Source organism: Rhinopithecus bieti, unplaced genomic scaffold (assembly GCF_001698545.2).
Source record: "Rhinopithecus bieti isolate Rb0 unplaced genomic scaffold, ASM169854v2 scaffold_24049, whole genome shotgun sequence".
NCBI lineage: Eukaryota > Metazoa > Chordata > Mammalia > Primates > Cercopithecidae > Rhinopithecus > Rhinopithecus bieti.
Genome location: NW_016811256.1, coordinates 450,554 through 466,589, shown reverse-complemented (window position 1 = coordinate 466,589; position 16,036 = coordinate 450,554). Strand labels below are relative to the sequence as shown.

Genomic DNA, 16,036 nt, shown 5'->3' with positions numbered 1-16,036 from the left:
CCATTTGCTCTCAAAATAACTTACATGTAACTATCATTCATTACAATTGGTGATGGTATCTCCCTCTAAATCCTGAGCTCCCTGAGGTGTTCATGAGACCTAGCATAGGGCCTGGAACAAAGTAGGTATTAAAAATGTTGTTATAAGATAGTGACTGAATGAAGGAGTAGATGACCATGCTCCTCATCCTTAACCACCCCAGTCCCACTTCTAGTTTTTTTTTTCTTCCTTTTTTTTTTTTTTTTTAAACATGGTCGCACTCTGTCACCCAGGCTGGAGTGCTATGGCTTACCTGCAACCTCTGCCTCCTGGGCTCGAGTGATCCTCCCACCTCAGCCCCCCAAGTAGCTGCGACTACAAGCACAAGTCACCACATCCAGCTAAATTTTGTACTTTTTGTAGAAATGGGGTTTTATCATCTTGCCAAGGGTGGATTCGAGCTCCGGAGGTCAAGTCCTCCACCCACCTTGGCCTCCCAAAGTGCTAAGATTACAGGCATGAGCCACGCGCCCAGTCCCTTCTGTGATATTCTTGCTTTACTGCTGCAGGGAACTCTCCTCATCCCCTCAAGAAGGTCTACCCTGTGCCAGACACAGTACTTAGTGTGGGAAATACAGAAATGAATAAAACTGTCCCTACTGCAAGGGAGCCACAATCTAGTAGAGTGGAGTGGGGGCATAACCACAAATCCTCACAATCAGTGCAGTTAGCACTAGAGGTGTGCAAGCGGTCCTTTGAGAGAACGAAGAGAAACACCTGGCCCTGAAACAGGTGTGCTTTTCTAAGTTTGGCAGGACAGCAGGGATGAGAGTGAGAGCACAGAGCTCAGTGTGACTCAATGGTAGCATGAGGGGAAGTGGTGAGAGATGAGGCTATAAAAATAGGCAGGGACCAGATCACAAAGGGTCTTTATTCTGAAGATAATGGGGAAACACTGAAATATTTGAATCAAGACAATGATGTGATGAGATTGGCAGTTCAAACACTGGTCAAGTGAAAGTCCTGAAATAAGGCAGCCGCTGTATTAGAAAAGTGGACAGACTGCAGAGGTAAAATCAATAGAATAGCTGTTTCTATGTGGGAGGGGGATGAGAGAAAGTCCTTGAGCCAACAAGGACTCCCAAGTTTCTCTGTGGATGATGGTACCATTCATTGGTAAAGAAAACACAAGAGGGGGAAATATTCTGAACCATACCTAGTAGGGCCTGCCACATAGTAGGTGTTCAATAAATGGCTATTGAATGAAATGGAATTTAAAAGGTAAAAGATACTTGCTACTTTTGAAGTACTTTTCAACTGCAGCTCAAGACAGGGGTATGGGGTGTATGTAGCTGGTAGGGGAGGCCTAGACATGAATGTCAGCCGAAAAGTACCCAGAGTAAAAAGAGGGCCAAGAAAGGAATACTGGAAAACCCAACTTTTAGGAGGTGCTAAAGGAAGAAAAGACTAAGAGGAAAACCATTAGTTGACACTTAGTAAGCAACTACAGCAAGGACTGTACTCGATGCTTTAAAAAAAAATTGCAACTGTGTGTTCCCATGAGGAAAGTGTTTAGAAGGATATTTCTATATGTCACTGGAGTCTAGAACCCAGGACTCCGTGGAAACTGGAGAAATCGTACAATGATTCCAGGTTCCAACATTTGTCTTATTCCTTGTAACTGCCTTCCCACATCCAACCGCTTCCCCATCCCTTCTCACGGAGTCTGGTTTGGGTGAAATTACTTTTATTGATGGTGAGGGCAAGCAGGTGTGAGTGGCTGCACCTCTTTCAGAGGACACAGGACTGGGCTTAAGGAAGGGAGGGCCAGAGTGGCCGCCTTGGTGGATGCAGGATTCGCTCCTTATTAGGGCGTGAGTGCTACACTCTGAAAGGATTTATTTTAGGACAAGGCACAAGCACAGGGGAGGCAGACAACACCAGCCCTCAGGCTGCATTCTCTATTTGGAGCGGAACTTCTTTGGCAGCCCCAGGTCTCCTGGGATCTTCCTCGGTGTCCTGCGGAGGCTCTGGCTCCAGCTCTAGCGTGGGCTCCAGCTCAGGCTGGGCTTCCGGCTGGGCTTCAGCGCTCCGGCCAGGCCGAAGGCGAGGCGGCTTGACCGGGGTGGGCGGTGGCGCTGCAGGGCCTTTCCGGCCCGAAAGGGCCCTTCGGAGGCTCTGTACCTTCTGCAATCCGGTGCGCCGCAGCCGCTGGGCCCTGGACTCCACCGGCTCCTCGTCCGAGCTCTCTCCAACTTCGGCCTCCAGCTGCTCTGGGCCCAGCTCGGACTGGTCCTCCGGGCCCAGGGGCTCTGGTGCCTTCTGGAAAGCGCTGGCTGGGACTTCACCCTCCTCCTGCATATGACGGACACAGCACTGATCCTGGCAGCTCCTTACCCCCAGCAGCCCAAAACTCACGCCTTAATTACACAAGGGAAACCTTTTAACTCCGCAGCCAGAGTCTGGGGGTTAAGGCAGGCGTGGGAAGGTAAGGAGAGGGAAAGCTGCGTGCGAACTGCAAAACTTTGTAAAGCAGGTGAGGCCCAGTGAGGGGCGAGAGGAGGATGGTGCCCACAGTCACGGAATGCCCTTTCAACCACCGTCATTTTAGGGATTGACTGGGACTTACACCAAATTCTGCGGACGTGGCCTGAGCTAGAGCTGGGCGGGCTTGGATTGGCCAGGCGGGGCTCAGGAGTGACTCAGGCGTGAGAGGGAGGGATGGGGCAGGGTCTTGGGAAGTGGGTGCGGCTCTGTGAGTCTGTTCCACAGCAACAGACGGCGGGAGGGGTCAGGAATGTGGGTGTGGTAGGTGGATGGAAACGGAGAGCCCCCAGCTGGTGGCCCAAAGACCCTGGACTGGGGACCATTTGAGGTCACTGACCTTGAAGAGCAGAACGTGGAGCTTCCCGCGCGCCACCAGCAGCCCGTGGTTGGCCTCCAGCCGCTGCACCTGGGCTGCGCGGCGCACCGCGCGCTCTTGGGCGTTGTTGGCGTGCGAGCTTACGCGCTCCGCCTTGGCCAGCAGCTGCGCCAAGGTGTTGCTGGTGGTGTCGTGGCTGCGACTCAGAGCGCCCAGGCCGCTCTGGATGCGGCGCACGGACCCTGCCAGGCCTCCCTGCCTTCGAGCCAGGCCTCCCTGCCGCTCCCGCAGCGTCTCCAGCATGGAGGCCAGCTTCTCCAGCAGGGTCACCACCGTCACGGCGTGCACGGGACCCCCAGCCGGCGCCTCGGGCACAGGCCCCGGCTCCAACGCACTCTCCCTCATGATCCCTGACCGCTCAGCTCCGTCTGCCTGCAACCGCTGGCTGCACTACAGTCTGGGGCTGCCTTTCCCTGGCTCCTCCCCAGCTCCAGCTGTGACTCAGGCAGGCGGAGTTGACCTTCTGGGGCGGCGGGAGGACGCGAGGGCGTGGGGATGTTGGCAGCGGGGTCTCTTGAAAGCGTTTCGCCTTCCGCTGCCCCGCCCCGGGGACGTACTGGGAAGCATGTTGGCCCCAAATCGGCCCCCTGCGAACCCTCTCACTGTGAGTTTGAGTTACCCTCCTCCGCTCTAGTTCCCTGGTGTGCCTGTTTCTGGTCTCTCCATTGCCAAGGGCGAGTTACGGAAATTTTTATTTCATGCATCTTAGTGGGCGCAGAAACTATGTTGGCACGGCAAGAGGGGCCTCCGTCGCCGTCCACTTTCGGCCTCCCACACCGCTGAAGATTGTATTTTCGTGGCCCCCAGGCTGGACACAGACGACAGGGAGGCCCTGGAACATTCTGCTTACAGATCGCAAACTGTCAAGGCCCGAGGCCCCGCTTTGTGACTGGACAGGCTGCTCATTGTGGGCTGGCGGGCGGGGCATCCTCTGGTGTTTCCCTAATAGTCATCACCAGGGTTTAGCCGCAGGCTTCGTTTCCTGCTTCTCTATTTCGTCCTCTTGGGTAGAATTATCCTGTTTCTTTTCTCTAGCTCTCTGCCCTCTCTTTCTTTACATCTCAGCCGCCCCTCGCTCCAGCACCCAAACTTGGGGGATAAGCAGGACACCTCTTCATCTCTTATTTTAAAACTCTTAAAAGGGTTAGAGTAGGCACTGGTCTTTGCTTTGATAGAGGTTACTTGGGCTCCTGCCTGACTTTCTTTCTTTCTTTTTTTTTTTTTTTTTCGGTTTGTTTCTTGTGTTCTGTGGAACTGCGGAGAGTAAAGATAAATTGCTGCTGCAGAGAGGGAGAGAGTGGGCATGGAGGATCCAGTTAATGATGTGGGTTGTGAATTTCTAATGTCAGCAGTTCGAAAAATCCCATGCCTTAGCTGGACGCCTGGCTCACGCCTGTAATCCCAGCACTTTGGGAGGGCGAGGGGTGAGGATCACGTGAGGCAAAGAGTTCGAGACCAGCCTAGGCAACATGGCAAAACCACGTCTCTACTAAAAATACAGAAATTAGCAGAGCGTTGTGATACACGCCTGTAATCCCAGCTACTCAGGAGGACTGAGGCAGGAGAATCATTTGAACCTGGGAGGCAGAGGTTGCAGTGAGCCGAGATCGCTCCACTGCACTACAGCCTGGAGAACAGAGGAAGACTCCATCTCAAAAAAAAAAAGAAAGAAAGAAAGAAAAAAGAAAAGAAAATCCCATGCCTTGTTTGTAGCAATACTTGGCAAACCGTCTCACAAATGCAAGTAATCCATTAATCCTAATGATCTCTCTCCCTCTTCCTCTTCTCACTGAACCTGTGAGGGCCACTTGATAACAACTGTGGAAGAAACTTGTGTCACTCTGGAAATAGTTACATGGGCCTAAAGTGCCACAGACAGTGGGCAGCTAATGCCAGAAATCTGGTGATGCTAAGTTGATGGCTGGCTTCTACCAGGCCGTAAGCCTAAGTGCACTCCCCCACCCCCACCCGGCTTAATACAAGAGAAAATAAACTCTCTTGGGAATCTGGTGGGAATCACCAATCACCATCTCTTCCAGTGAAACTACATTTACCCAGAGAGATCCATCAGGGATGTACCAGTTAAAATGCTTTCAGACTGAGGGAACAAAAACTCAATTCAAACAGTACTTAGTAACAGGAAACTCAATTCAAACATAATTGAAAAAGACCATTGGTAGAGTGGTGATTAAGTGTGAGTCATTCACAGCTCCAAATCTGGTTTTCTGCAGTTCTCTCAACTGCTCAACTATGAGCCCCATCCCACACCTCTCACACTCCCCTATGTCCCCACACACCCCTACCCCTGTGTATGTGCCCACATACACACACGTGTCAGCTTCATTCCAGGCCTCACAACTCTGCATAAGAGCTAAAAGAAAAAGGGTACCATCTTAAAATTTAGGACATTTATTTTCCAGAAGCCTCCCAGAATTTTTACACTTGCCTTCCATTGGGTTACATGGCTTTTCCAAATCCATATTCTATGGCTACAAAAATGACATGCTTTGATGGGTTTAGGCATATGTTCCCTAACCAATCACTGACAAGAAATCTAATAATTGCCTTTTGACAAGTTAGATCAATTCTGAAGTAGAGTAGATTCAGCTTTCCCAGGAGTATTAGCTTGGTATGGGAGGAAAAGTGGATATCTGTACAAAAATCTGGATACTACTAGGAATGGATATTAAATTACAGGAAGCCTATGAAAGAATCACCAGCCTTGATGAGTGGGGCTAAGGAAGTTCAGTACTTGGATAGATACTTGGATACATTTGGATAGTGTTTTGATTTTTTTTTTTTTTTTTTTTGAGACCAAGTCTTGGTCTGTCGCCCAGGCTGGAGTACAAAGGTGCGATCTTGGCTCACTGCAACCTCCACCTCCCGGGTTCAAGGAATTCCCCTGCCTCAGCCTCCTGAGTAGCTGGTATTACAGGCACGTGTGACCAGGCCCAACTAATTTTTGTATTTTTAGTAGAAACGGGATTTCACCATGTTGGTCAGGCTCGTCTTCAATTCCTGACCCCGTGATCCACCCATCTTGGCCTCCCAAAGTGCTGGGATTACAGGCGTAAGCCACCACACCCAGCGTGGATAGATTTTTTTTTTAAACCTGGTAACGAAGTGGCATTGTTGTCTGGAGTAAATACCTGAGATTTGTTGTCTCACAGCTATGGAAAACTAGGACACAGACACACAAAGAGTGAGGTTCAGTGCAGAAGTTGAACAGGCAAAAGAAAAAGAAGAGCTCTCTGCAGCAGAGATGGGTCCCAGAGACATGGGTTGCTGGTTCTGCAGTGGAATGCAAGGGATTTTATAGGTGACTTTAAGGAGGCAGTGTGTCATTTATATAGGGCACAAAAGATTGGTTGGACCAGGTGTGCCATTTGCATAGAGCACGAAAAACTGGTTAGGGCTAGGTATGCCATTTGCATAGGGCACAAAAAGATGACCACCCCCACCCTAATCTTTTATTTTGCAGATGGGTTCTCTACCTGGCCAGTGCCATGTTGCCTGTTTCTTTACTGTGCATGTGGTAACAAAGAAAAGGGAAGATGAGCCTCCATATTGAACATACCTGGCCCCCAGGAAACCCTTTTCTATTGACACAGCTGCCAGCATTCACTCCTGCAAGCTTCCAACTTGCTTATCTATGTTTGCAGCTTGATTTTTCAGGCTGTTCTTTGTTAGAAAATAAATGATTTGGAGGCTGCTTTTTGTTAAAAGGGAAATTCTGCTGAGGACTCTTTTACCCTCACTATCTGCCTAAATAATTTTTTCCCATCTCCTGTAGCACTAACTCCCTCTCTGGATATGTGGAACAAGGACGATCTTAAACTTAACAATAGAACCAATGATGGTTCTACCGGTCTCCCCAAAGCCCCAAGTTTAAAAGCCATATGAACTGGCTGATAGTGGAGAATGGAAGCCCATGAGGTAAGTAAAAATAACTTGGGGCCAGCTAGAAGAATGCCTGAGTCAATAAAGCAGAGATTGATAGAAATTGTAGTAGAGTGACCTTGATTATAGAGTATCAAAGGAAGAGCTGCATTACAGTTTCCAAAAAGGGTAAGAAAAGAAGAAAACAAAGATGTAGAATGATGCCCTCTGTTCAAAAATAAATTTAGGAACCTTAAAATTTTAAAGGGTTTATTTGAGCTAAGAACAATTCATAAATTAGGCAGCACTCAAGGCCAAAAGAGGTTCAGAAAGCTTAGCTGCAGCAGTGTGGGCAGTGAGCTTTTATAGGCTGAACATGGAAGTAAGACAAAGAAAATATATTTGATTCATTAATATGGAAATTCCCTAGTTAGAGGTTAGCTGGTGGTTTTTGATTGGTGAGGTCCCTAGTTTTCTTTTACTTTCTACATTGGGCTTTGGTTTGCTTATGTAGGAATCAAATGTGGTGGAGCCATCTCAGCCTGATGGCCTCCCAATTAAAAATCTTTTTAACACCTCTAAGGCAGTTGTCTTAAAACTTTCTATTCTCAGCCAGGTGCAGTGGCTCGCACCTGTCATCCCAGCACTTTGGGAGGCCAGGGCAGGCGGATCACCTGAGGTCAGGAGTTTGAGACCAGCCTGACCAACATAGAGAAACCCCGTCTCTACTAAAAATACAAAATTAGCCAGAGATGGTGGCACATGCCTGCAATCCCAGCTACTTGGGAGGCTGAGGTGGGAGAATTGCTTGAAACCAGGAGGTAGAGGTTGTGATGAGCCAAGATTTCACCATTGCACTCCAACCTGGGCAAAAGAGTGAAACGCTGCCTCAAAAAAAAAAAAAAAAAAACTTCTGTTCTCTAAACTAGGGGTATGGCTAGTGGCATCTACTCTCTCATACCCCATGGTATGGACATGAAAAGCAGAAGCTTATTGTCACAGGTTGCTTGTGTCTCCAAAAAGATATATTTAAGTCCTAACCCCTGGTGCCTATGAATATGACCTTACTTGGAAATAGAGTCTTGCAAATATAATTAAGATGAGGCCATAATGAAGTAGAATAGGCCCTTAATCCAATATGACTGGTATCCTTATAAGAGAGGGAAGAGATGTACAGGGAGAACACCATGTGACGACAGAGGCAGAGATCAGAGTTACGCTGCCACAAACCAAGGAATGTCCCAGAAACCAAAAGAGGCAAGGGAGGATCCTTCCCTAGGAGCTTCAGAAGGAACATGCCCCTGCCAACACCTTGATTTCAGGCTTCTGCCCTCCAAAACCATGATAGAATAAGTTTCTGGGGTTTTTGATGGTGGTGGTGGTGGTGGTGGTGGTGGTGTTTGAGACAGAGTCTCACTCTTGTCACCCAGACTACAGTGCAATGGCATGATCTCGGCTCACTGCAACTTCCACCTCCCGAGTTTGAGTGATTCTCCTGCCTCAGCCTCCTGAAGAGCTGGGACTACAGGTGCCCACTACCACACCCAGCTAGTTTTTGTATTTGTAGTAAAGATGAGATGGGGTTTCACCATGTTGACCAGGCTGATCTCAAACTCCTGACCTCCAGTGATCCACCTGCCTCGGCCTCCCAAAATGCTAGGATTACAGGTGTAAGCCACCGCATCTGGCAAATTTCTGTTGTTTTAAGCCACCTAGTTTGTGACTTTTTTTGTTTTAGTAGCTCTGGAAAACTAATAACAACTTTGATTAATCAACATCAGTATTACAGTATCTCATTACCCAGGACGCCCCTGCAAATGACTTTTCCAATTATGTGAAAGTATTAGATTCTCTGTAGGAAACGTTAATAAAACCTGAACACTCCCAGTAGAACATAGACAATTAAACCAGTAGTTGGCCAGATATAATGAGTCTTGCAACAATTAGTGGAATACTATGGCAGTTGAGCTAACAACTGCTTTAAAAAACTAAAAGGTATTACCCATCCTGCTTGTCAAGGGTTCCATTTATATACTGGCCCATCCCGTCCCCAGAGCACAGCATACTATGAGGAAGAGTTGGCTGTACTAAGGAGAAAAAAATCCACTACACCTTTCATTAGACCTGGGGCTGCCTGAAATATATCTGCCTAACAAACATCTGCTTAAGGGTGGCCCTCTGTCTCTACCTATTCAAGAACAACTTGGTGTTCCTTTTACTTTAAGGAAATCTCTGAAAAAGACAGATCAGATTGTAGTGTCTTAGATGGTATCATTCTGCATCTTCGTTTTCATTCTTCTTTCAGTTGCCAGGTGCCCCACTATATGAAGTTGCCAAGATCCCCTAAAACAAAAGTGACAAAGGCACTACCATTCTTTTTTTTTTTTTTTTTTTTCTTTTTTTTTTTTTGAGACCGAGCTCTCGCTCTGTCGGCCACAGGCTGGAGTTGCAGCTTGGTCCGGATCTCAGCTCACTGCAAGCTCCGCCTCCCAGGTTCACGCCATTCTTCCTGCTCGCCTCGCCGAGTAGCTGGGGAACTACAGGTGCCGCCCAGGTCGCCCGGCCTAGTTCCCCGGCTAGTCTTTTTGTATTTTAGTAGAGACAGCGTTTTCACCATGTTAGCCAGGATTGGTTTGATCTCCTGACCTCTGATCCGCCCGTCTCGGCCCTTCCCCCAAAGCCCAAAGTGCTGGGATTACAGGCTTGAGCCACCGCGCCCGGCCTTGGCACTACCATTCTTAACATCATACCCAAGAGGATGAATCTGTGCCACTGGGTTCAGAGAGCATCCACCAGAAACCCAGCAGACAGGGATTACCTAGAATAGTAGTGCTTAAACTCATGACAGGTAGTGAAACATGTGTAACACCTCCTACTGCAACAAAGAAGAGGGAGGTGTTAGAGTCAGCAAATGCTTCACCTTGGAATTTTCACACACTCTGTATCTTGGGTCATCCAAAAGGCTGCATACTTTCAATAGGATTGAGAGGAGCCTCGGTGACTAACCCTGGCAAGTTACAAGCCACAGTATGGTCAATTCTAGCCTTTGAGTCCTACCAGTCAGAAAGAAAAATGAGACCATGGAGTCTCTGTGATTTCTACCTCTTCCACCAAGATGATTTGTCAAGGAGGGAAGGGGGCAGATCCTATAAGGGAAAATATAGCATAAATATTTAGGATGTTTGACTAAGAAATGCTTTTAGCAGCTGAGAATTATACTGCTTTTGAAAAACAATTGCTGACTGATTACTGGAGGGGAGTAACAGTACTAGTGAAGAGACTCAACAGAGGTCGCTGAGTGGTTTTGTGAGTTGGAACCCTTTGTCTCACATAGCAATACAACTTAACAGTCTTTGATTATTAAATAGAAAAATCAAAATCTAAGAAAGGATGAGAGATATCTATGTGAGCTCATTATAAAAGACACATCCCTGACCAGGACCCTCACTTTCATTTGCCCGGAAAAATTGATGTATCCTCCGGGCACTAACCTTTAAATCAAAAGTAACAATGTGAGGCACAGATAGAACCACTCATTTAACAGTCAGTGGGCCTCGGTAGATAGGCACCACCTTCCACCCTTTGTCATAGACATCCTGTCTACGGAAGAGGTAAGGTTATTCCACACAATGAGGGAGCTCTGTGTCACTGGCAGTTATGATAGCTATAAGTTTGAGGCATCAGGAAGTGAATTTGTACTGACTCCAGAAATTAAAATATCCAAATGGATGGAAGATCTTGGAATGGTATATTATGACCAGTAGGCTTAGGGATGCCTTTTATAGCAAGAATCAGGCACATTATTCACTCAAATGACTATTTTTGTATCTCATATTTTAGTGTGTTGAATAGTGTCTTAGTCCATTTTCCATTGCTGTAACTGAATACCATGGGCTGGGTAATTTATAAAGAACAGAGGTTTATTTAGCTCATGGTTCTGGAGGTTGGGAAGTCTGACAGCTTGGTGCTGGCATCTGGTGAAAGCCTTTTTGCTTCATCATAGCATAGTGAAGGCATCATATGGCGAGAGGACAGGAGTGTGCATGTCAGCTCAGGCCTCTTCTTCTTATAAAGCCACCAGTCCTATTTTGGGAACCCCACCCTGTTGACTTTATCTGATCCTAAGTACCTCCCAAAGGCCCCACTTCCAATCAACATATGAATTTGGAGATTAAGTTTCCACCACATGAAATTTGGTGGACCATTTGAACAATAACAAATAGTGTCCCCCCAAAAGATATGTCTAAGCCCTAACCCCTAGTACCTGTGAATATGACCTTTGCAGATATAACTACATCTTTGCAGATATAATTAAGTTAAGGATCTTGAGATGATATCATTCTAAATCAAATGCCTGGTGTACTTATAAGTAGAGGAGAAGCCACAGAGACACAGAAAAGACAATGCTGTGAAAATGAAGGAAGAGATTGGAGGGCAGCCACAAGCCAAGGAATACCAAGGATCAGAAACTAAGAGAGAGGCATAGAGTGGATTCTCCCTCAGAACCTTCCAGAGTGAGTGGCTCTACCATACTGATTTTGTACTTCTGCCTTCTTGGGCTTTGACAAAATACACTTCTGTTGTTTTAAACCACTTAATTTGTGGTAACTTGTTATGGCAGACCTAGAAAACTAGAACATATATAGACACCTACCAAAAAGATTAGGGATAGAAAAAACAATTTAAAAGCAAGTAAATCCATCAATATGTCATGGATGTTTGTTTTGGCCAAGGCACACTGGGTGCATCAGAGCACCAGACACCTGAGATGAGAACTAGGTTGGCCAAAGTTCACATTTTGAAGTACGTAATTACTGCAGGAGCCAATTGTCAGGATGTAGGAATTTGGGCTCCTTCAGCAAAAATGCCCTGGGACATTCCAAGACGCCAAAAAAAAAAAAAAAAAAGGTCTGGAACTACTAAATAGACTCTATTCTCTATTGAGTCTCTTTCTGTAATCTGAGGAATTCAATGGGCTCTGCCAGCAGGGAAGCCTTGCCTGGGTTTGAGTTTGCTTTCTTAGGCAAATCACTGAGAAGCCACCATCAAAGGACTGCAGCCCTCCACCTTGAGCTAATATGATACTTCTCAACTAAAGCCTCTAATCCAGGAATATATTTTACCACCCATATGATAAAGGACAGGGCAGATCATTGGGAGATGATGTGCCCTACCTCCCACCTGGATTGAGAGAGAGAGAATAAACCACTGAGGAGGGACTTGGCCATAATTCCATGGCCAGTAATTCCAGATGGGTGGTCACTTGTAGACTATTGTATATAACTAGAGCCCTGCAATTACTTTTATCTTAGCACAGACATCCCCCTTTGTATTTGGTGCTGAGTCCAAGGAAAAAGAAGTCATTTTAGCCATCCAGTATCTACCACAACTGGGAAATAATTTAATTTTTATAAGATTTAGGCACTACATTAGTTAAATGGTATGTAGTTATGAGATTTTGTTTGAAGAATAACTGTCATTTGTTTAGTGTCTAAAGAATAGATAGTTGCTAATCAGTTCAACAAAGGAAGGGAAAGAAGTGAGTCTACCCTGGGCAAAGAACAGCATTGTCTCTTCCACCCCATGCCACTTTAGGGCAATTGACATGGTTTAGCACTATCGCACAACACAATTTACCCTACCGAATATTTCTCATCTTATTTGGATTCAGTGGATTTTAGAAGCAGGACAGAAAACTGCTCAGAACCGGACCATATGTACAACAATCCATTTACTAAGCCAGCCAGGGAGGGCAGTAGAGAAGAAAGAGTTAAAATGTTTTAATAGGTCTGAAAGCTTACTCACTTAATTGAAAGGTGAGAATGATTCCTGAGACTAGTAGACTTGTTCTTAAGAATGGTACTTCATCTTTTGGCATTGAGACCCCATCTGGTTAAGTGTGATCATATCACAATAATCCATTGAGTCCCCCAGAGATAGTATACTGTGCAAAATCAATATACTGCCTGCTATTCAACTTGCCTGTCTATAGGAACTGCAGCTTAATCATGACTCCTTTTTATTGTGTGGATTTGGATGAAGGAAATATTAATTGTCATAGATAGGATTAGGGTTTAAGATACTCTTTTTGTCACCAAGTGGCATTTAAGTCACATAATGAATGGGCTAAAGAGCAGTAAGCAAGGCATTCCTGCCCGTAAAGAATGCAGAAGACTGCTGTAGTGCCTGGACCTGGCAAGAGACTAGAAGGGAAGAACTGACCTTGGAGTCAGGTCTCCAACCACATAGATCTGTCAGAGATTGATTTGGTTGGGAAGCTAATGTAGGAGGAGGAGTGCTGTAAGTAGCTGAAACCAAGTAATTGATGTGGGCTGAAGATGATTTAGAGAACGAAGAAAGAAAGAGAAGGAAGGAAGGAAGGGAGGGAGGGAGGTGAGCAAGGAGAGGAAAGAGAGAGAGACAGAAAAGAGAAGAAAAAGAAAAGAAAGAAAGAAAATTACTCATATATACTTCCACATGAAAACTTATAAAAGATATTGAGGCAGCCATATACTTATACAGCTCCATCTATAATTGGAAAATTTAGGAGACAGAAAATCATGGTGTTCGAATTGTACTGTACTTTCAAAGGTTGAAAAGTGAATCCTCAAAGGAAAAATAGAAATTACTCTTGAACTTGTTGGGATTTGAAGTTTCCTCAGGAAATCAGATTAGAGGACTACCTGGTGAAGCCTGGAGGACCTACCAAAAAAAAGGAAGCTTGGATCTTTGCAAGGTTAGAACAACAAATGGGATCCAGGAAAACGACTGGTCATATTCAGTGGCTAAGAGCATTGGAGAAGGCCTGTGAAATCTCAGCAGGTCAGGTCCATGACTCATGAGTAGACACCTGTGTTTCTACTGCCTGGTGCCATAATCATAAACAATGTGAGCAGGGGCAAATAAGATCCTAGTTCAGTACTATTCACTATAAATATAATGTATGTAATTTAAAATTTTCCAGTAGCCATATTAAAAAAAAAATTTAATGAAATTAACTTTTAAAAAATATTTTATTTAACTCAATATATCCATCATACTGCCATTTTAACATGTAATCATATTTTTAAGTATTAATTACACATTTTACATTCTTTTAGGTCTCTGAAGTCTGATGTATATTTTATATTTATAGAACATCTTAATTTGCATATTCAATATTCATTAGAAATGATGGCTCTCTGTTTAGACTTTGATAAAAGAAAAACTTCAGCCAAATTAAGTTTAAAGGAGTTTAATTGAGCAATGAACGATTCGCGAATTAGGCAGGTGCCAGAATCACAGCAGATTCACGGAGACTCTAGGGGTGCCTCATGGTCAGAAAAAAACTTATACACAAAAAGGGTAAAGTGACGTACAGGAATCAGAAGTGAGGTACAGAACCAGTGAGATTGGTTACAGCTCGACATTTGCCTTATTTTAATGCCGTTTGAACATTCAGTAGTCTATGAGTGGTTGAAGTATGGCCCCTGCGATTAGCCAACACTCAGCTATTGTTACAGATGCACACCACTAAGTTACGTTTTCAATTTTATCTGACTATTAAGCTAGGTTACAGTTCATCTACAAAGACTCAAATATAGAAGTACAGAGTCCTTCTCAGGCCTTATTTAGTTTGCTTAACAACTTCATAAAATTTATAGTTGAAAAAGTAGATTCACACACCCAAGTTGTTCCAATATACTTAAAAGTTTCCAATAACTGAATCAAGTATCCATTTTTAAATTTAAATTTAAACTAATTAAAATTGAATTATGTGGGATATGGGATGAGAGAGAAAATCAAGAGTTAATCTCTGCAGGAATCTGGGCCTAAGGTTCCCTTATTTGACTGATGTTTGTATTTTTTTATTTTGGTAAAAATTGACTCCCGTGTAGATAGTAGAGTGACAGAGGAGGAGCCCAATCCCACATAGATATAAAAGGTGGAAGCCGGCACAGTGTCTCATGCCTATAATCCCAGCACTTCGGGAAGCCAAGGAAGGTGGATCACCTAAGGTCAGGAATTCAAGACCAACCTGGTCAACATGGTGAAACCCCGTCTCTATAAAAAACACAAAAGTTAGCTGGGCATGATAGCAAGTGCCTGTAATCCCAGCTCCTCAGGAGGCTGAGGTGGGAGAATCACCTGAACCCAGGAGACAGAGGTTGCAGTAAGCAGAGATCATACCATTGCACTCCAGCCTGGGCAACAAAGCAAGACACCATCTCAAAAAAAAAAAAACAGAAAAGAAAAGAAAAAAAGGAAAAGGTGGAATTAATGTCCCAAGCCTCTAAATTTATTTAGAAAAAAGAGATAGTGTTCCATCAAACTGAGCACATTGCTGCCTCAGGCAGCTGGGCACTGAGAAAGTGCTCTCTGGTCTAGAGTCACCAACTCACATCACAGAGCTTGAACCAGTTGCTAATCAGTTCTTGAAGGTGGGGGAGGAGATAAAACGTGACCCTGCAGTCACTCCCCTCACCATCCAGCCCAGCTTTCTGGACCTCTAGATCCTTTCACCCTCCTCTGTGCCACCTATTTGCTGATTCCACCTTTTTATATATGCAGTCAATCCTCATTATTCATGGATTCAGTATTTGCAAATTTGCCTACTTACAAAAATGTATTTGTAACCCCAAAATCAACACTCAGGAGTTTTGTGGTCATTTTGTGTCATACACAAAGAGGACAAAAATATGAGTTGCTCAACAGGGAACATTCCCAAATGACGTCCAGTAAGGCAGCGCTCTCCCTTCTTGTTTCAGCACTGGTACGGTAAATATTAATACTTTTTTTTTCCACGATCTATGTAGTGCTATGTTTTCAATTTTTGTGCTCTTTGTTGGTAATTTCACTGTTTACAGTGGCCCCCAAGAGTAGTGTTGAAGTACTGTCTGTTGCGCCTGAGCACAGGCTGTGGTGTGTCTTAACAAAGAAAATACATGGGTTAGGTAGGCTTTGTGCAGACCTGAGCTATAATGCTGTCAGCTCGGAGTTCAATGTTAAAAACCAACAATATATATTAAATAAGGTGTTTTTAAACAGAAACACACATAAAACAAGGTTATGTATTGATTGGTTGATGAAACTGTTATGACTATGGCTTACAGGAACCTAACTCCGCATTTTCCCCAAAAGAAATGGTTCAGTGGTCACTAATTTGGCGTTCTCAGCAATTTTATAGATTATAACTACATCAGATAATGAAAATTGACTCTCTCTATATAATTCTATATATGTATAGAAAATTATATATATATAATATAATTATCT

The 16,036-nt window shown here is 44.8% G+C and overlaps 1 protein-coding gene across 1 annotated transcript; it reads right to left on the bottom strand.

Annotated features, from left to right (window-relative positions):
• Positions 1-1,712: 1,712 nt before the first annotated feature.
• On the bottom strand, positions 1,713-3,413 carry CAVIN3 (caveolae associated protein 3). The gene is made up of 2 exons (XM_017893671.1): positions 2,864-3,413; positions 1,713-2,334 (listed from the first exon to the last, which is right to left on the bottom strand). Exons 1-2 carry the CDS (start codon positions 3,245-3,247, stop codon positions 1,927-1,929), a joined length of 792 nt encoding a protein of 263 aa, XP_017749160.1. The 5' UTR covers positions 3,248-3,413; the 3' UTR covers positions 1,713-1,926.
• Positions 3,414-16,036: the final 12,623 nt, after the last annotated feature.